At 42.3% G+C, this 21,455-nt stretch overlaps 1 protein-coding gene across 2 annotated transcripts in view; it reads left to right on the top strand.

Annotated features, from left to right (window-relative positions):
* Positions 1–19,519: 19,519 nt before the first annotated feature.
* The window catches only part of VIRMA (vir like m6A methyltransferase associated), a 66,615-nt gene continuing 64,679 nt past the window's right edge, over positions 19,520–21,455 (top strand). For both annotated transcript variants that reach the window (XM_004697472.4, XM_045296375.1), the window contains exon 1: positions 19,520–19,584. In XM_004697472.4, coding sequence (XP_004697529.1) covers positions 19,522–19,584 — 63 coding nt within the window. In that variant the 5' untranslated portion in view covers positions 19,520–19,521. The remainder of the gene's footprint in view (positions 19,585–21,455) is intronic.

Consider the following 21,455-nt stretch of genomic DNA (forward strand, 5'->3'; position numbering starts at 1 on the left):
CAGTGAATGATGGGGGGAGTGCGGAGTGGTGAGCCAAAGACCATGAGTAGGCCACTGGAGATCCCCTTCCAGAGGGGTCTCAGGGAGGAGACGAGCCAGTCAGGGGGTGATGTAGCAACGATGAAAAATACAACTTTCCTCTAGTTCCTAAATGTTTCCTCCCCGCTCTCACTATCATGACACGAATTCTACCTTGCAAGTCTGGCTAGACCAGAGGATGTATAGTAGATAGGAACTGGAAACAAAGGGAATCCAGGGCGGATGATCCCTACAGGACCAGTGGTGTGAGTGGCGATACTGGGAGGGTAGAGGGTGAGTGGGTAGGAAAGAGGGAACTGATTACAAGGAACTATATGTGACCCTCTCCCTGGGGGACGGACAACCGAAAAGTGGGTAAAGGGAGATGTCGGACAGGACAAGATATGACAAAATAACAATTTATAAATTATCAAGGGCTCATGAGGGAGGGGGGAGTGGGGAGGAAGGGGAAAAATGAGGACCTAATGCCAGGGGCTTAAGTGGAGAGGAAATGTTTTGAGAATGATGAGGGCAATGAATGTACAAATGCACTTTACACAACTGATGTATGTATGGATTGTGGTAAGAGTTGTATGAGCCCCTAATAAAATGATTTAAAAAAAGATATAATGAAAAAAAAAAAGAAATATTGAATTTGCCAAGGTTTATTAATCCAAGAAAAGGATTTGCTCCGTTTCCCTGACCTCCCTCTATTTGAGTTTCACTTTCCCTTGGTATGTGTATTTGTTTACTGTTGCTAAGGCCATGATGTTCCAGAAGTGTGCCGTCCCCGTTTTTAGGCATCCGCACAGGTGTAATCCAAATCTCCTACTCCCATTTCACCAAACCAGAATTTACGAATCCACTGTACTGAATTTAGAGGGTTCAGAGTAAGACAGTCCCTGACTATCAAGCAGCTCTTAGCCGAACACAGTTTTTTATTGTCCAAGTAATTTTACTTGGTACCATGGGAAATAAATAGAAAAAATGGAAGTATTATAAATGATCTGATTTACAAAGAAGGTTCCACATTAGCACAACCAATTCTTCCTGCCCTTTTGAGATATTTACACTCTAGCTCCCAAGAGTTGACTCAAAATACCCTGTAAAGGTCTTCCACGTTCTGATTGCTGCTGTCTCCCCATCACCATTTATTTCCCACGAACAGCTCCCTAGGCATCTTTCACTTGTTTTTAAGTTTGAGATGAAGTTCACATGAACTTAACCATTGAACAACTCAGTGGTATTTCATACATCCACAAGTCCATCACCACTAAAGCAGACGTTGCACGCTTTAAGCCCTCACTCGCTGCTTCCCCCTCTTCCCATTCCTTGGCAACCACTGATCTGCTTTCTATCTCTATGGAGTTACCTGTTCTGGATCTTGTGTGTAAGTGGTAAATGATCTTTTGTGTCTGGCTTCTTCTACTAAGTATCATAGTTCAGCCAGTGTGGCCTGTATCAACATTGCACTCCTCTTTTATTTTTAAATCATTTTATTGGGGCTCATACAATTCATCACAATACATATATCAACTGTGTAACACACACCTATACATCTGTTGCCCTCATCATTCCCAAGCACTCCTTAATGACTGAAAAATATTCCACTGTCTCTATGTACCACGATTTACTTATCTGTTCATCTATAAAGAGCATTTGGGTAGTTTCTACCTTTTGGCCTATTGTGAATCATGCTGTAGAGATCACCGGTGTACAAGTATCTGTTAGAGCCTTTATTTTAAAGTCTTTTGAGTGTATAGCTGGGAATGGGATTGCTGGACCATATGTTAATTCTATCTTTAACTTTTTGAGAACCCACCAAACTGTTGATCATGAAATCAGCAAAGGATGAGAGTTCCAGCTTCTCCATGTCTTGAAAACACTCATTATTTTAAATTAGTAATCCTAGTGGGGGTGAAGTGGTATCTTGTTGTGGGTTTCATTTGTATTTTTGTAATGACTAATGAAACTGGGGGTGCTATTCAGGTAAGTAGTGGGCTGCTAACCACAAAGTAGGCAGTTCAAACTCACCAGCCACTCGGTGAGAGAAAGATGAGGATATCCTACTCCTGCACAGATTTATAGGCTTGGAATTTCTATACAAGGTCACTCTGAGTCTGCATCGGCTCAACTGATGGCAGTCAATCTGGGGTAATTATACGGGGCATTGTTTCATGTGTTTGTTGGTCATATATATACTTTCTCTGAAAAATGTACATTGAAGCCCTTTGCACACACACACCCTTTTTACTACCCATATTTCACATCTCTTTGCCAATTTTTGTTTCCCCATATTTTAATTGGATTGTTAGCCTTTTGGTTGTTGGGTTGTAAGCCCAGAAACCCAATGGTACCTAGTTGATTCCAATTCATAGCAACACTATATGACAGTAAAACTGCTTCATAAGGCTTCCAAGATGACGTTTCTATAGAAACAACACGTTTCTCCTTTCTCCCTTGGAACAGTTGGTGGTTTTGAACCATTGACCTTGTACCCAATGCCCTGTGCCACCAGGGCTTATGTGTGTGGTGAAAGTGTTTTTCCTTTTTTTTAAGGATAGTAGACCCTTATCAGATGTGTCTCAAATGTCCTGGGTTTGCTATAACAAATCACCATAAAATGAGTGCACTTAAAGTACATGAATTTATTGTTTCACCTTTAAGAGGCGTTAAGTCCAAATCAGGGTATTAACCATGTTGATTTCTTATGGGGGCTCTGAGAGTCTGTGTCCTACCTCTCTTCTAGTTTCTTACTTTTTTTGCTTTTAAACATTTTTATTTTAATAAATCATTTTATTGAGGGCAGTGTACATAATCTGATCTAGCAAGGTTTGTAAACTAGAACTGGGGTCATCCACATCCCTTTGTATAATCCTGTAACTGTGTATTATGTTTAAATACTGCAAATGCTATCAATCTAATCATATTCTTTATAATGTGTATTTGTTAAGAAATGTGTTTTTCCAACAAGAGCTGTGACAAATTGCTGTGAAAGGGTCTATTAAATAAGAAATCAATGGCTATTCTGTAGTTTATCATGAGAGTGGGGACAGACAAAATTGTGCAAGTTTACTGTGCTTACCAAAGATGTGATGATTGTTTTCTGAATAATTTTAAAATGTTTGGATATCCTACAGATGTTTAAAAAATAAAAGCGCACCAGTTCTCTGACTTAATAAAGCTATTCCTACATGAAAAAACAACAACAATAAAAAGAATTGATCAAGATAGCGGGGAGGAAGCATTAAAGAACTAGAGGAATGTTGTGTTTCATTTGTGCTATACTGCACCCTGACCGGCTCATCTCTTCCTTGCCTCTTCAGTGAGGGGATGTCCAATTGCCTACAGATGGGCTTTGGGTCTCCACTTTGACCCCCCCTGGTTCACTTTGAAATTGTTGTTTTGGGTCTTTTGATGCCTGGTACCTGACATCTCCCTTCACCTACTGTTCTGTTGTCCATCCCCCAGGGAGGGGGTAATATGTAGATCCTTGTAATCCATTTCCCCTTTCTAGCCCACCTTCCCTCCACCCTCCCAGTATTGCCACTCGCACCACTGGTCCTGAGGGGATCATGTGTTCTGGATTTCCTGTTTTTCCAGTTCCTCTCTGGACCAGTGTACATCCTCCGGTCTAGCCAGATTTGTAAGGTAGAATTGGGATCATGATAGTGGGAGGGAGGAAGCATTTAAGAACTAGAGGAAAGTTGTATGTTTCATTGCTGTTATACTGCACCCTGACTAGCTCATCTCCTCCCCACCACTCTTCTGTAAGGGAATGTCCAGTTGCCTACATATGGGCTTCGGGTCCCCACATCTGAGAGTTTTAAGTTGTCAAAATGGTTTTAAATATCTCATCATCTTGCTCCTAGGCCTTTACTTGATTTCTATCATTGGTGTAGACTAGAATTTTAGATTCTCCAATCATGCGAACATTAATTGCATTGCAGGTTCTAAGTTGTCATTTTGTGCTGTAGAGTGGGCTCTGACTAGATACAACAGAACTATACACTGGCCAGTCCAGCGCCATCCACACAATTGTTTTTATGTTTGAGCTCATCATTACAGCCACTGGGTCAATCCATACTGTCTAGGGTCTTTCTCTTTTTTACTGCCCTTCAACTTTACCCAATCTGATGTCCTTTTCCAAGAACTAGTTTTGCCTGATAGCATATCCAAAGTATATGAGACAAAGTCTTGCTATCCTTGCTCCTAAAGAGTATTTTGGTTGTACTTCTTCCAAGACAGGTTTGTTTGTTCTTTTTGCAGGCCATGATACTTTCAATAGTCATCACTGGCCCCACAATTCAAATGCAGCAATTCTTTTTTGGTCTTCCTTATTCAATGTCTAATTTTCACATGCACATGAGGAAAATGCATCTGAGGAAAATACCATGGCTTGGGTGAGACGCACCTTAGTCCTCAAAGCAACATCCTTACTTTTCAACACTCAAAAGAGCTCTTGTGCAGCAGTTTCATCTAATGCCATGTGTCTTTTGATCTCTTGACTGTTGCTTCCAGGAGCGTTAATTGTGGATCCAAGCAAGACAAAATCCTTGACAAATTTAATCTTTTCTGCATTTATCATGATGTTTTCTAATGGTACAGTTGTCAGGATGTCGGTCTTCTTGACATTGAGTTGTAATCTGTACTGAAAGCTACAATCCTCAATCTTCATCAGGAAGTGCTTCAAGTCCTCTTGACTTTTGGCAAGCAAGGTGGTGTCATTTGCATCCTGCAGGTTAATAAGCCTTCTTCCAATCCTGATGCTGAATTGTTTTTCATATAATCCAACTTCTCTGATTATTTGTTCACCATACAGATTGAACAACTACCTCTTGATCCATGTTCAAGTTCTGAATGAGCACAATGAAGTGTTCTGGAATTCCCATTCTTCTCATTATTGTCCACATTTTATTATGGTCCATACCGTCAAATGCTATTGCATAGCCAATAAAACACAAGTAAACATCTTTCTAATATGCTGTACCTTGTAGCCAAGATCTATCTGACATCAGCAATGATACCCCTTGTTCCACATTTGCTTTGGAATTTGGCCTAAACCTCTGGCAGTTCCTTGTCAATGTACTGCTTCATGTTGCATGATCTTCAGCAAAATTTTACTTGCATGCAATAACAGTGATATTGTTCTATAGTTTGAGCCTACTTGAAGCTATGTCAATGATATTTCAAAAACCATCAGGTCATCATCCATAGCACAGGTTTCAGCAGAGGCTTGAGACTAACATAGACTAGGAGGAAGCACCTAGTCATCTACTTCTTTAAAACAAAAGTGCATTGAAGCATTACAAATAGCAACACAACTTTATCTGATATGAATACCAGGAAATGAGCCCCTCTGATTGGAAGACACTCAAATTGTAACAGAAGAGTTTCCTTCTCAAAGGAGGGTCAACCTTAATGACCTGGATGGAATAAGGTTTTCTGGACCTTCATGTGCTGATATTGCACACTCAAAAAGAGAATAAAGAGCAGCTTGGATCCACTAGTAATCACAATATGGAACATATGAAGTATGAATCTCAGAAATTTAGAAGTTGTCAAAAATAAAATAGAATGCCTAAAGATAGATATCATAGACATTAGTGAGCTCAAAGTGGCCATTTTGAATTGAACAATCATAGTCTATTATGCTGGGAATGAAACATTGGGTATTGCATTCATTGTCCATTGAAGAAGTATGATACTTATTGTTAAAAGGCAACATTTCAAGATCTATCCTAAACACAACACTTTTGATGATAGCATAATATCCATATTACCATAAGTAAGACAAATAAATATGACTATTATTTAATTTAAGCACCAACTAATGTCAAAAATGAAGAAATTAAGACTTCTAATAACTCCTACAGTCTGAAATTAAAAGTATGCAGTTAAAAAAAGAAAAAAAAGTATGCAATTAAGATGGATTTATTATTAATGGTGATTGGACTGTGAGCATTGGAAACAAAGAGAAAGCACTAGAAGTTAGAAAACATGGCCTTGGTAATATAAATAGTTTCAGAGATTGCATGATAGAATTTTACAAGACCAGTGACTTATTCATTGCAAATACCCCTTTTAACAACATAATCGGCAACTATACCTCACCATATGGAACAGAGAGAAATCAAGTAGAGCACATCCATGGAAAGAGACACAGAGGACCTCACCATAATCAAGCAGAGCAAGATCAGAGACCCATTGCACACCAGACCATCAAATGCTCATGAGCAAGTTCAAGTTGAAGCTGAGGAAAATGAAAACTCCATGGGAGCCTAGTATGTTCTACCTGAATTTAGAGACTATATCAAGAATAGATTTGATGCACACACACACAAAAAGAATAGATTTGATGCATAGAACACTTTTTCTGTGATGACATCAAGGACATTATCCGTAAGAATGCAAAAGTCATTAAAAAAAGACCAAAATGGATGTCTGAAAAGACTATGACACTTGATCTTGAACTAAAGGAAATTGAACAAACTATGAACCTGTAAAATACCTGAACAGAAAATTTGAAAGAATAGCTCAAGATAACAAACTAATGTGTAAAATGAAATGTGCAAAGAATTGGAATTGAATAGTAAAAGAGAAAAACATGCTCAGCATATCTCAAGTAAAAAAACTGAAAGAAAAATTCAAACCTTAAGTTTCAATATTGAAGGATTCTATGAGCAAAATATTGATGGATGTAGGAAACATGCAAAGAAGGTAAAGATTTTACCTATTCTCAACAATTTCCATACCCAATTTATGATCAAGAATTGATGGTGTTGAAGAATGAAGTTCAGACTACACTGATGTCATTGGGGAAAAAACAAGATTTCAGGAACTGATGAAATACCAATTGAATTGTTTCAACAAACCAATGCAACATTGGAGGTGGTCACTCATATGCACCAATACATTTGGAAAACAACTGTGATTACCTGGTTGAGGAGATTCATATTTACGTTCATCCCAAAATAATGAGAAAATTATTGAACAATATCATCAATATCACATTCAAATAAAATTTACTGATGATAATTTCAAAACAGGTGCAATAGTGTGTCAACAGAGTTACTAAAATTCAAGTTGGCTTTAGGAAAGGACATAAGATGAGGAATATCATTGCTGACACCAAATGCATCCTTGCTGAAAGCAAAGAATCTCAGAAAGATGTTTACCTGTGTTTCATTGACTGTGCAAAAGCATTCAACTGAGGTCATAAAAAATAATAGATAACATTACTAGAATGGAAATTCCAAGAAACTTCATTGTGCTCACGTGGAAACTGTACATAGACCAAGAGATAGTTATTCAAACAGATCTAGGGAATACTGCCTAGTTTAAAAATAGAAAAGGTAGGGAAAAAAATCTTTCTTAGAATAAGTTCAGCTAGAATGTTCTTCAGAAGTGAGGTTGATGAGACTGCCTCCCATATACTTTGAACATGTTATCAGGAGGGACAAGTCTCGGAGAAGCACATTCTGCTTAGTAAAGTACGACATCAATGGCTTGACATAGTGGCTTCAACCATACACTCATGGTAGTGATTGTTAGGGTTGTACTGGACCGGTAGTGTTCTGTTCTGGTGTAGATAGGGTCCCGGCAAGTTGGAAAGAACTCAAAAGCACCAAAAACAACAGTTTTCTGGCCATTTCCTTTATATTTATCATTTAGAGATTATCCTTCATTCAAATCCCATTTCCAGGCAAGAAATGGGGAGCTGATATCAGGGGCTCAAGTGGGAAGAGAATGCTTTGAAAATGATGATGGCAGCATATGTACAAATGTGCTTGACACATTGGAGGAACGTATAGATTGTGATGAGATGGTAAGAGCCCCCAGTAAAAGTATTTTAAAAAATCAAAATAGTCTCCTTATATAGAATTACTCAGAATAAACTTCATTTCATTTTCTTTGAATTTTGATTATTTTTCACACACTATACCTTAATAGTTTTATAAATAACCTTTTTTAATGGTTTATGAAACAATTATCTTACTAGTATTTGAATGGTACAAATGCTTTGTGCTTTACTACTAGCCTAAAATTTGGTGGCTTGACTACGTCGCCCACCAGCCCATGGAATAAAGACCTAGCAAACCGCTTCCATAAAGATTATAGCCAAGAAAACCCTATCAAGCCGTTCTACTTCTGTAATACACAGGGTCTTCAAGAGTTGGAAGTGATTCAATGGCAACAAATCTAGTTTAATTTGGATGATCAGCCCATTTAACTCCGTTGCCCTGGTTCACATTATTGCATATGGTTGTGTGCTCAGAAGAACACTGTGTAAACTGATGTTGGAATTGTTTGACCTCAACAAAATCACTCAGGGGTTTTCAATAATACAGGGGAATTGTTGCTGTAAAATATATTAATCTCAAATAAGAGCAATGATATGGCTGGGCCTCCCTCTGCAAACCTATTTCTGGACTCACGGCACTTTAGGCTGCTCAGTATTCGTTTTCATCAGTCCTCATGTTGGTTTTTCCCTTGTCATTCATTTGACGTGGCTCCACTCTACGCAGCTGGATTCTTCTGTCCTACCACAAACTGGTCCTTTTATTACAGTTTCTCTCTGTTTGAGTCAGGCCATACACATGGTCGCTGATTGATTAGCAAATTTAATGGCCCCTCCCCACTTCCTTGTGACAGGTGACTATATATTGCTAGATCAATTAGTGGAGCTGGAGAACCAGTTTATGACCACTGCACAACCAGCACAAGATTCAGTTATAAGCAGCATCTCTGATGTAGAAGTATGAGTGGATTTTTTAAAAGGCCCCCAAAGAAAAAGGAACCTAATTAATACTTGCTCCTTAAATAAAAACAAGTTTTGTTCTTAAATACTTCCTCCCCGCTACTATCATGATCCCAATTCTACCTTACAAATATGGCTAGACCAGAGGATGTACATTGGTACAGATAGCAACTGGAAACAGGGAATCTAGGACAGATGACTCCTTCAGGACTAGTGGTGAAAGGGGCGAGGCCTGGAGGGAGAAGGGAATGTGGGGTAGAAAGGGGGAACCAATGACAAGGATCTAGGTATTGCCTCCTCCCTGGGGGAGGGACAGCAGAGAAGAGGGCAGGGGGAGACGTCGGACAGTGTAACTTATGACAAAACTATAATAATTTATGAATTATGAAGGGATCATGAGGAAGGGAGGGTGGGGAGGGAGGGGGGAAATGAGCAACTGATATTAAGGGCTGAGGTGGAGGGCAAAGGTTTTGAGAATGATGAGGGCAGCAAATGTACATATGTGCTTGACACAATGGATGGATGTATGGATTGTGATGAGAATTGTACGAGCCCCCAATAAAATAATTAAATTGCAAAAAAAATTAAAATAAAAACAAGTTTTTGAGCAATCTTCCTAGGCTTTATACTTACATTTTTATTTAAAAGTGCCAAAAACAAAATAAAACAAAGAATAATCCATAGGGCTCAGGTCACTAACCCATGAGGGCACAGAATTAATTAAAGTTGGTATGAGCTTGTTTTGATGAAGCTATGATTGCTGGTAATTTGGACTGTTAGGAGCTAGAGGCAGAATGAGGGGTTATCCCTCTACATGCCAAAGCCTCCTTCCCATTACATGAAGTTGGAAGCTGCTTAAGGGTGGAGGTCCTGCACACATTCAGGTCTTTGAGACAGAAAGCCAGTAAATGTGGGTGGGACCTCACTAGGCCAGGTGGGCCAATGGGGTGGACCAGTACCGCTGACCACAGGTCCCAACAGGGCCCCTGCAAAGCCAGTTTTTCTCTCTGGCTCTCTCCCAGCAGAGACAGACAGATCAGTGAGGCTGTGCTGCTGCGGACTTTCTCTCTCTCTGGCGTGTGTTCCATTTACTGTAACGCCTGACACTGCTTCCACCTTTTATAAAACTCACTTGGATCACCAACCAGGCTTCTGCGTGAATTCTTCCTCACGCGAAGCCAAGGACCGAGGTTTTTCTGCCACGAGAGACCTAACAGGACCCAAAAAGGAATTTAGAGAGATTTCCGTGTCCTTCTCCGAGTTTACACAGAGGCACACATAACAGTCATAGAGGCTTTGCTGTAGCAAGCTGAGGGGAGCTGCCAAAATGGTTTGCTGCTCCCTTGACCCAGAAACCCGACAGTCATGCAAACTAAGAAGGTAGACTCTTCAGGTCCATTTTAAGAACACCTGTGAAACTGCCCAGATCAACAAGGGTATACATAACCCGAAAGCCACCAGATATCACTTTGCAGAAACAGTGTGTGCCCTTCCAACGTTATAATGGTGGTGTTGGTAGGTGTGCGCAGGCCAAACGTTTAGTGGAGTTGGACCCAGTGTCAGCAGCCCCCAAGGAGTGCTGACTTTTTGCTGTACATGCTTAAAAACTGCAGAGAATAATGCTGAACTTAAGAGTTAAATGTGGATTCTCTGGTCATTGAGCACATCCAGGTGAACAAAGCCCCCAAGATGTGCCGCTGGACTTAGCGAGCTCATGGTCAGATCAACCCAGACATGAACTCCCCCTGCCACATTGAAATGATCCAGACCGAAAAGGAACAAATTGTTCCCGAACCAGAAGAGGAGGTTGCACAGGAGAAAAAGATCTCCCAGAAGAAACAAAACCTATGGCTTGGGATTAAATTAAGCTTAAAATAAAAGCTAATAAAAGTAAACAACAATAACAACTACTACCACCACCACAACAAAAAAACCCAGTCATCATGAAGCTCTGAGAAGGACACAAGGTCTCCTACATGATTTTTCAATACAGAAACCCCCTTTCAAGAGATTACTCTAGAAGACAGGTGGCTAATAATTTTGGATACATAAATACAGCAATTACAAAAACCTAAAAGGACTATGTGTAAGGCTTATAGTCAATATAGTGCAGGCACTAATCCAAGAGTTTGACGGTACCACAGAATGTTGGCAGTTTTCTGTCTTCCAAAGACAGCAGATCTATCACTACTGAACATTTTGATGAAAGATTCTATAGAGGAATCCTGATCAAACAGGGAAGATATAGAATAGAATTAAAAAAAAAAAAAAAAGAATAGAATTTCAGGTTCTTCTGGACTCCAGACTTTCTGGAGCCATGGAGGCTGGATGAACCCCAAACTACTGCCCTGAGATAATCTTTAAACCTTAAACCAAAAGCAGCCAGAAGTCTTTTTTTTTCTTCTCATTTTTTTAAAACATTTTATTAGGGGCTCATACAACTGTTATCGCAATCCATACACCCATCAATTGTGTAAAGCGCATTTGTACATCATTCTCAAAACATTTTCTCTCCACTTAAACCCCCGATATTAGGTCCTCATTTTTCCCCTCCCTCCCCGCTCCCCCCTCCCTCATGAGCCCTTGATAGTTTATAAATTGGTATTTTGTCATATCTTGCCCTGTCCGACGTCTCCCTTCACCCACTTTTCGGTTGTCTGTCCCCCAGGGAGGAGGTCACATATAGTTCCTTGTAATCGGTTCCCTCTTTCCTACCCATTCTCCCTTTACCCTCCCTGTTTCGCCACTCACACCACTGGTCCTGTAGGGCTCATCTGCCCTGGATTCCCTGTATTTTCAGTTCCTATCTGTACCAGTGTACATCCTCTGGTCTAGCCAGACTTGCAAGGTCGAATTCAAGTCATGGTAGTGGGAGCGGGGAGGAAACATTTAGGGACTAGAGGAAAGTTGTATTTCTCATTGTTGTTACATCGCACCCTGACTGGCTCGTCTCCTCCCCCAGAAGTCTTTCTTAAACCACTAAGCCACCAGATCTCCTTTCAACCAAATAATAGGTTATCTTAATCAGTGTGCCTGAGACCACTCCCCAACCTGCTGAGCCCTATGTAGCCTTGCAAATCCCACAAGTTGCTCAAGGAAGTTGCCCTTAGAATATGAGATATTGTCATAAGATGTTGGGATCTAAATCTTACATATTATCCTGTACTTTCCTTCCATAATTAACCTATCTCACTCGAGCCTTTCCCTCCTAAGTATCCAATCACAGCAAAAGAGTATCAGTTATGACCAGCCCTGGACTGTCAAACATGCACAGAAAGGACAGCCACAAACTCCAGGTCACCCTGAAACAAAAGTACTTTGGCCAAAGGGCCCAAAAGTCGCTGGAAAGGCCATACCAGACTAATTCAGAAGACATTTGAAAGTGAGACGTCTGAGAAGCCATATCCTGCCAAGAATCAGAACCCCATCCAAATGCATATTCAGACAGGTCTCTGACTAGGAAATGTGTTACATACAAGTACTCACAATCTCCTCAGTTTAATTCCTGGTGTACAAATATAAAACTGTAAATCCTCTTTTTTTTCAGGAGCTTGCCTTGGCACCTCTACTCCCAGCTTCTTTGCTTGATCAACCACAGAAAAGCGTTCCTCTTTCATTTTCAACCAATCTCCTTGTTTCTCAGCAGTGCCAAATGAGACCTGGGTTGGTAAGATGCTCTTTTAGGAATTCTTCATACTCATAAAACTCAAAACCACCACCAATGAGTCAATTCTGGCTCATATCAACCCTCTATTGGATTTCAGAGATGAAATCTTTACGAGAGCAGACAGCCTCATTTTTCTCCCTCAAGAGGCTTATGGATTTGCACCAACTTTGCAGTTGGCATTCCATTGCTTACCGTGAAGGACCACCGGGGTTCTGTGAGAGCTAGCTCTATGGGATCAAACTGATAACCGTAACTAGACAGGCAGTGAGTTTGTGTTAGTGCGGAGGAACGACTCAGAAAGGGAAGGTGAAAATGGCTGAACAACTCGAAGAATGTGATTAGTGTCACTAAATAGCCCACATAATAATCACTGCATGGGTGTACGATCTCTGTGTGTATTCTCAAAAACAACAAAAACTAAAATAAAAATTTTGAAAAATGCACCAAGTCTTAGTATGGTGTCTTATGGCTTTCTGAGCTGGGAAAACCTCTGAGAACAACTGGTGCTTATAGGTAGCCTTGATTCAAGAGTGTTTATGTCAACAATAGTTTACAATCCATGTTTCTCAAATCTTTAGGTAATCTCCAGATGACATTTTGAAGCAAGATGAGGAAATTTTACAGCATGGCATTGGCTGTTGGGAATTATAATCAAGCCTTATGGAGGAGGGCAGCAGCTGCTCCTTTCCATCAGTGAGCTGGGGGTGGGGAACGAAGGCCCTTTGTGTGACTTCCAGTGGATGCATGGATGGCTTGCAGTTGGCAGTTGGCCAGATTTTCCAGATCAGTCATTCTTTTCCAAGAGAATTGCACTTGGCCACTTGGAAGGTTGGAATATTGTATAATTCACTCAGACGCTCCTTCTGGTTTAATGCTTGTGCACCTATCAGTCATCTTCAATGGACACTTGTCTCCCACCTAAGTTATGCAGCATTGAATTGTTGCACACTAGTCAGAACTCTCCCACTAGCTCGGCCTTTTTGGCAAACTACACTGTTCCTGGCAAGCATACAGACTCCTCTAAGTTGCTTTTCACATTATGGGAAAGCTTTCCTTTTCTTCCAACTGTTCTTACTGTAGGGTGATGGCAATCAAAAAGAGAAAAAGTATAGTAACTTATAAAACAAAACAAAACAAAACAGAAAGCCAAAAAGAAAAGCAAAAAGAAAGAAAGCCATAGGAAACAGGGCTATTTGCAAAGAACTGTTTTTGGGGGAGTGGGGAGAGAGTGGTTTGGAGTGGTTGTAATCTGATAGAGAGCTAAAATAGAAAGAATAAGAAAAGTACAATGAAGGACCTGATTCCAAGGGTTCAAGTAGAAAGAAAATGTTTTGGAAATGTTGACGGCAACATATGTACAAGTGTACTTAATACAATTGACTGATGGATCGTTATAAGATTTGTAAGAGCCCCCCCAATAAATGTTTAATAAAAAAAGAAAAGTACAATGTAAGAATTGACTATATGAACTATGCACAATATATAATTGCATATGAAATAAGAAAACTAATTAATTCAATAAACCTTTCTGAATGCATATCTAGATCTTGGGGATATTCTGGCGAACAAGAAGATACAATCACCATAAAGAAGAAACTTACAGTTTAGAAGAGGGACCATAATCATTGTCATGAAGTTTCTCCATTAAGTCTTAAACTGTACAAAGACAAAAATGTATCACCCAGATAAGGGAGACCATCAGCATGAGGCCATAAAGAGTGTCCAAAGGGTTCATTGTCATGTGGCCAATGACAGACGGTGGAAAACAAAAGAACTCATCACAAAGTCCCGATGAGTGGCAGATGAACTCATCAGTCCCCGTGGAATGATGGAAGCAGGAAAGGGACCGTGACTGGGAAACGTACACTATTTCAGATTAAAAACATCGACAGGACTGCTCCTGGGGCCCTGCCAGCATCTTGGTTAGGGCAAGATTCATAACCATGCCCCTCTGGTACTCTGATTTCCAGTTAGAGCATGCTCAGGCAAGCTCCTGAGGGTGAGAATGTCCCACCCAGGGCTGATCACACTCTACCCAAGGGCAAAGCTTTTTCATATTGCTGGTCAATGGCCAGAAAGAACTTAATGGAGGCTCAATTTATGAGGAGACTTGAGGTGTAGTTAATTACTATGGACCTTCTAGTCATAACCTCTTAAGTGATGGATTATAATTCTAGACTCTATGCCTGTGGCTACCATCCCATTTTGGAGGGAGTTCTCTGTGATACCAATGGACAGGTTAAAGTGGGGTTAAGTTTTGAAGATAGTATAGGTGTGGACTAAGTCACATCCTTTGTTTCTTTGGAGGTATCTTTAGACTACTAGCAGATATGACTTAAGACACCATCTTTCATTTTCCTTGGGGGTATGGTCAGTTAAAAGACAAAACCCACACTTCCATGCAAGCCATTCCTCTACATATAAGAGCCATCTCAGACAGAGAGAGAAAGCCTAGGGTTATCAGAAAAGAAGTTCGGGACCTCTGTCTGCGGTGGCAGAGGCCCAGACCCAGAGGTACCAGAGACTGGCCTGAAGACTATGGACAGAGCAAAGGAGCTAGATTGTGAGCAGAGGAAGAGGAAAGAAACCACAGGACAGAACAGAGGAGAAGTGTCGAGACTAAGGGACTGTGAGGCAGGGCAACAGGATCTGGTCCATGGAGGCAGAGGCCAAAGAACCACATGGCTGAGAGACTTGGCTGCTGACTGAGGAGAGGTGTTGCTGTGGACCAATGACTGGGTCCTTATGGCTCACTGACCCTAAGTTGTGGTAACCTATTAACTTCCTTCATAAACACCCATAATTGTGAACCTGCCTGTGAGTTCTGTGTGGCCATTGCAATGGCTCACCATACAAATTGAGTGTGGTGGGTGTAACTGCTGGTGTCAGAGTAAGTAAAAAAGAATGGGGTGCAGAGGCATGTCTGACCCCTGACTCTTGGCAGTAGGGAAGCCAGAAGAGGGTAGATATGGCCTCTGTATCATTTACTGCTGGGGGGGGGGATCAGATGCTTAGGCATTCCCCCCACTGAGGGCAATCAGTTGCCAGACTGCTGTCTCATCCCTCTGCAGGGGCGGGCCTGCTCCCTGCCTCTTGGGACAATGGACAAGTTCCTGTAGGTGGAGTTTTCACCCTACTGATAATGGTTCCTATGGAGACCCAGCGACCATCCCCTAGACAACCCCCTCATTACTGTGTAACCTATAGTGTAGCCCCTCCCTGTGACATATGTCTCTACCTGTAATTAGTGGGCTGGCATGCCCCCAAAAGTATATAGGCGTGGGTCAGCGAGAGAGACTCCCTCCTTGCTTCTCACTCCCTGGTCACTCCCCTCTCTTCCCCCTCTCCCTTGTTCCCTTGCCCTCCTTCCCTTCCCCCTCTCTCCACTTGGACCACCAAGCTGGGCTGAGGTGAGCAATGCTACCATGTAATGTGTCTAACTGCATTACTGTAATATCTTTCATGCTCGTGATGACTTTAATATAATACTTATATCTCAACCATACAATTGTGCATTACTGAACCAGTGAGTAGTAGCAGCGGGTGGGGGCTGGCCACCCACCTCCCCTCCTCGCCATCTTAATTTAATACTACATACTGCAAGACTCAAAGTGGATTTAGGGCTGCTACTGTAAAATGGGCAGTGAAAAAGAGGAAGGCTCGCTCTATGATGGATTGACACAGTGGCTGCCACGATGGGCTCAAACATAAGAACAATGGCGAGGATGGCACAGAATTGGACAATGTTTTGATCTGTTGCACATGAGGTTGCCGTGAGTCGGAACTAATTGGATGGCACCTAACTCCAATAACTGTACACCTTAGCCTTATGCAAACCTAGTGCTCAAAACTTAAGATCTAAGACAGAGTCAATTCTGACTCATTTAGGGGATCTACAGCACAGGGCATTGCTCAATTGCCCCACTGGGTTTCCAAGGCTGTAAAAATCTTTTTAAAAAATAGGGAGAGAGGGACCAGACTTCAACCTGGTGTGCCAAGACTTGAATGCAACATACCTGCATGAAGCAGTGAACCAGTAGATAAGTCTGTGAGGCCGGCCCCAATCCCAACTACATGGACCCCTGGCCCCCCACTAGAAGAATGCACCTCAGAGGACAGCACTGAAGCTACAGCTCAGGAAGAGGGGCACATCTGATCAGAGCACACAGGAGCAAACAAGGAGGGAAGGAGAAAGAGTGGAACACATTCTGGCCCAACCAAGCCCCAACAATGGATATTCCTGCTCAGAGCAGCCAATGCATAGAGAAGACCATAGGGCCAGCTCTACCACGAGACACAATGTCCCTCATTGACCCACAGCGCCACAGGGGACAACACTGGAGACACAGTGTGGAAATTGTGCCTGATCTGACCCTACCACACAGGGGTGAAATGCTAGGGGCCTGAAGCATAGTGGGGAGTGGGGTGGAGGGAGCAAAGCAATGAAGTCCATGAGGAATACCAAAAATAGACTTTGGGGCCAAGGTGTGTCACCCCATCAGAACTGACCTGAAAACACTCATAAAGGTCAACAAATAGACCTGGAACTATTTATAGGTTTTCCTTTTTGTTGTTGTTGTTTTGTTTTGTCTTGTTTTTGTGATAATTGTCTCCACACATCTAGATAAGATAGGCAGGATAAACGATCTGGAGGAGAAAACAATGGAACCAATGGTTGGGGTGGAGGTGGTGGGGCACACAGGAGAAAGGAAGGGGGGATGCCAACAAACCCAGGGACAAGGGAAAAACAAGTGAGCTAGGGAAGGGAACAAGGACAAGGGAAAAACAAGTGGCAAGGTGGGCATAGGATATCTGGTGAGGCTTGATCAAGGACAATGTAGCTGAGAGGAATTTCCGAAATACATATGGACATCGAACATGATAGTGGGACAAGAGGAAAGTAAAAGGAAAATAGAAGAAAGAACTAGGAAGCAAAGGACATTTATAGAGGTCTAAATACAGGCATGTACATATGTAAATATATTTATATATAATGATAGGGAAATAGATCTATGTACATATATTTATATGTTAAGTATTAAGGCAGTAGATGGACATTGGGCCTCTACTCAAGTACCCCCTCAACACAAAAACACTTTGTTCTAAAAATCCAGCATTCTGTGATGCTCACCTTCCCTTACAGCATCGTTGAAGACAAAATGGGTGCATAAACAAATGTGGTGAAGAAAGCTGATGGTGCCCGGCTATCAAAAGATGTAGGTGTGGGGTCTTAAAGGTTTGAAGATAAACAAGCAGCCATCTAGCTGAGAAGGAACAAAGTCCACATGGAAGAAGCACACCAGCCTGTGTGATCATGAGTGTCAATGGGATCAGGTATCAGGCATCAAAGACCCAGATAAAAAAATCATTAAAAAAAAATCTTATTTATGTGAATGAGGGGGAGGGTGGAGTGGAGACCAAAGTCCACCTGTGGGCAATTGGACATCCCCTTACAGAGGGTCACAAGGAAGAGATGAGCCAGACAGGGTGCAGTACAGCACCAACAAAATGTACAACTTTCCTCTAGTCCTTTAATATTCCTTCTCCTTCCTCACTGTCATAACCTCAATTCTACCTTACAAATCTGCCTAGACCAGAGCATGTACACTGGTACAGATAAGAGCTTGAAACACAGGGAACCCAGGACAGATAAACCCCTCAGGACAAATAATGAGAGAAGCGATACCAGGAGGGGAAGGGGAAGGTAGGAGGACAAGGAGGGAACTGATCACATTTTTGTGTCTGTAGGTATTTCTTTGGGCATATGTGTAAGAATTTTCCTAGTTCAGCATGCACTCATTCATTTTCACTAAACCCAACCCAACCCAAAACAAAAACACACACACACACACACACACACACACACACACACACAGCCTTTGAGTGGATTCTGACCCATCGTGAACAGATAGGTCAGGATAGAACTTCCTTCTGGGTCTGAGACTATAACTCTTTACAAGAGTAGAAGGCCTCCTCTTTACTAGGTATTTCCAAATTGCTGCCCCAGGCTCTTGTGCCAATTTATACTACCAAGCAGCTATGTGTGGTTAGAATAGTTTTACCTGCTCAATTCTCAGAGGGGAGACTTACTTTCCACTTGACGCCCTTTTTAATGGTCCCTGGCATTTCACATTACACAATCTCTTGAATTGTATTGCGATCCTCACAATAAGCTTGTGGGTTAGGTACGGGGATATCTCGGAGCTACTGTGGCTTTAGTTGCAGACCATCAAAATAAAGTGACTATTGCATAAAAGTGAGCCACACGAATTTCCTGGTTTCCCAGCGCATATTAAAAGTTATGTTCGCTACTGGAGCCTCTTACGTGTGAATTATGAAACGCTGGGAATGCGTGAGAATAACAATCTGAGTGACGAGACACGAGGTGTGCACAAGCCGTTGGGAAAACAGAGCTGATAAACTTGCTGGAGGCAGGGTTGGCATCTATTTGTAAAGTGAAGTGAATTCGTAAAGTGAAGCTACATTAAACGAAGTAAGCCTGTACGCTTAGTTCACAAGTTCACAGATGAGCAATCAAAAGATTTCGTTTTCAGAGACAAATTTCTTTTTTTAACCTTTTTGACGGTCTTCCCCATCCCTACCCTCACCCCCCGCCAACTTCTCAAAGCACCTTTTCCTCCAAGGCTGCAGGTTGGAGGGCGGAGTCCTGAGAGGCGGCAGTGTTGCCCACCACGCCTCCATCCTCCGCAGAGCCGACCCCGCCCTCCGCCCCCGAGAGGCCGCGGAGGCCGCTCACGCGGCTGAACTTCAGGGTTTGGGCTACGGGATACTCTGTAGTCAGCTCCTCGCCTTCTACTTTTCTGGGTTCTCGGAGGACGTCCTCCGCCGCGCTGGAGAAGGCGGGGCGGCAACTTGGGTTGGGCGGGCGTAGGTGGGCGGCAACTTGGGTTGGGCGGGCGTAGGTGGGCGGAGGCTTGCTGCGCAGGCGCGCCGCGCGCCGGAAGTGCTGTCATTGCTCCGGAAGTGCTGTCATTGCTCCTGCTCCCGAGCCGCTGTTGCCCGGGTTGGAGCTTTGCTCCGGAAGTCTTGCACCCCACCCCCTCCCTCCGCAAACATGGCGGTGGACTCGGCGATGGAGCTGCTATTTTTAGATACTTTTAAGCACCCAAGCGCTGAGGTAAGGCTTTGCGACTTAATCCCCATCCTGACTTTTGACTTGAGGACCTATAAAAAAATCAACAGTGACGAAATTAAAACGAGAAACAAGTCCGTTAGACGTGCCTCGACTTTTCCTCCCGCCGTTTGTCGCTTAAGTCCTTACATCTCTCAACCCTCCCTCCCCTTCATGGGTGTGGGCGCAAGCTCTGAGGAAGGGCTGCTGCAGCCCCCGTTGGCCTGGTGTAGCTTAGGCCGCCGCGTCTTTTGGTCGAGTTGGCTACTCTGCTCGCGTTGCTCGTTTTCCTTCCTTTCAGCTTTGGTTCGGGTGTAGGATCGCGGCTCACAGCTTTAGGGCTCTCGGGAAGTTTGTGTTTGACAGTAACGCGAGAGTCCGAACAGCTCGCGCTGGCTTGGAGATTCTTGGTTAAGACATTTCTAAATATCTTCTCTAGGTCCCCTTTCTAGCGGGATTTATGAAGCCCAAGTGTGAGTATTAGGATTGTGGGGTTTTGCAGAGTGTCCTGAAACTTCAGTACTGTACCTACTTCTTGGAAAAGATCTGTCACGTTAGTACATGGATGCCCCATGTGTGGGGGAATACTTGCAAAGGGGGGAAGATGGAGAAGATTGTAGGCAAACTGAAGAGAACATACAAATGTGCTCGTGATGGGGGTGGGTGATGTTAAGTGACTGTTCTGTACCGAACCATTTTGTGACCTTCCGAACCAATTACATATTGAATGTAGTTAGTTAACTAAAGGTACTTGGAAGCTGCCCACAAATGGTTCATTGAATGAGGCCCTCAACGAAATTAAAAACAAACAACGAACTCATCCATCTGGATTTAAACAATTCAGAAAACCGTTCTTTCTTTGGAGGCTATTCTGTTTATATCTTTGCATCAAGTTCCATGAAGATAAGTAGAGTGCCTCTTGTTCACAGCCTGTATCTTCAATGCCTAGGACATTATCTCACCAGATATAGGCACTTAGTGAATGTTTGAATGAAACGTTTAAAATGTTCTTTTATTTATGAAATAATGGTAATAGTGGATGTAGTTTAAATTTTGTCAAAATGAAAGGTTGGCAACCTTGATCCAGCTAGTTTTTTTTTTAGCAAATAGTTTAGAAGTCTGTAAAAATGAGAAGTATGGCATTTCTTGCTAACCAGATTATTTTGTAGCCTCACATTTCATGTAGCTTAATCAGTTCTGCTGTTTATTGGCTATACTTTTCTGATTGTCATGCCAGATAGGCTGTAGAAAGCATACAGGGAGATAGGAGTTGGATCATAATAAACATGTCGGGTGCAAAAATTGAGAACAGTTACAATGAAAAAACAAAAACAAAACCAAACACGACGAATCAATTTAATAGTGTTCTAGTTTAGAAAAGCTGGCATTTATATCTTGGTGAAGGAGCCCTGGTGGCATAGTGGTTACACATTGGGTTGTGAAGAGCATCATCTGTAGTTTGAAACCACTAGCCATTCCATGGGAGAAAGACGATGTTTTCTACTGTAAAAATTTACAGTTTGGGAAACCTCCAGGGCCAGGTTCTACCCTGCCTTAAAGGGTCCCTTCAAATCGGAATCAACCTGATTGGCAGTACTTTTGGTTTTGGATGATTCAACAAAGAACCTCCGTAGCCTAGTGCTTACACACTGGGCTACGATCTGCACGCTCAGTAGTCTCAAATCACTACTGCTCTAAGGGGCTTTCTACTTCCATACAGAGTTATAGTTGGAAACTCACAGGGGCAGTTCTACCCTGCCCAGAGGGTCACTATGAGTCGCAGTGACTCAATGGCAGTGTGTTTGGTGTTTGGTTTAGGAGTGACTATGCAAGAGAAAGGCCTGGCAATCTGCTTCAGTAAAGGTGTTAAGATGTGC

This window comes from Echinops telfairi, unplaced genomic scaffold (assembly GCF_000313985.2).
Source record: "Echinops telfairi isolate 266 unplaced genomic scaffold, ASM31398v2 ScPeMD7_1;HRSCAF=3_0, whole genome shotgun sequence".
Taxonomy (NCBI): domain Eukaryota; kingdom Metazoa; phylum Chordata; class Mammalia; order Afrosoricida; family Tenrecidae; genus Echinops; species Echinops telfairi.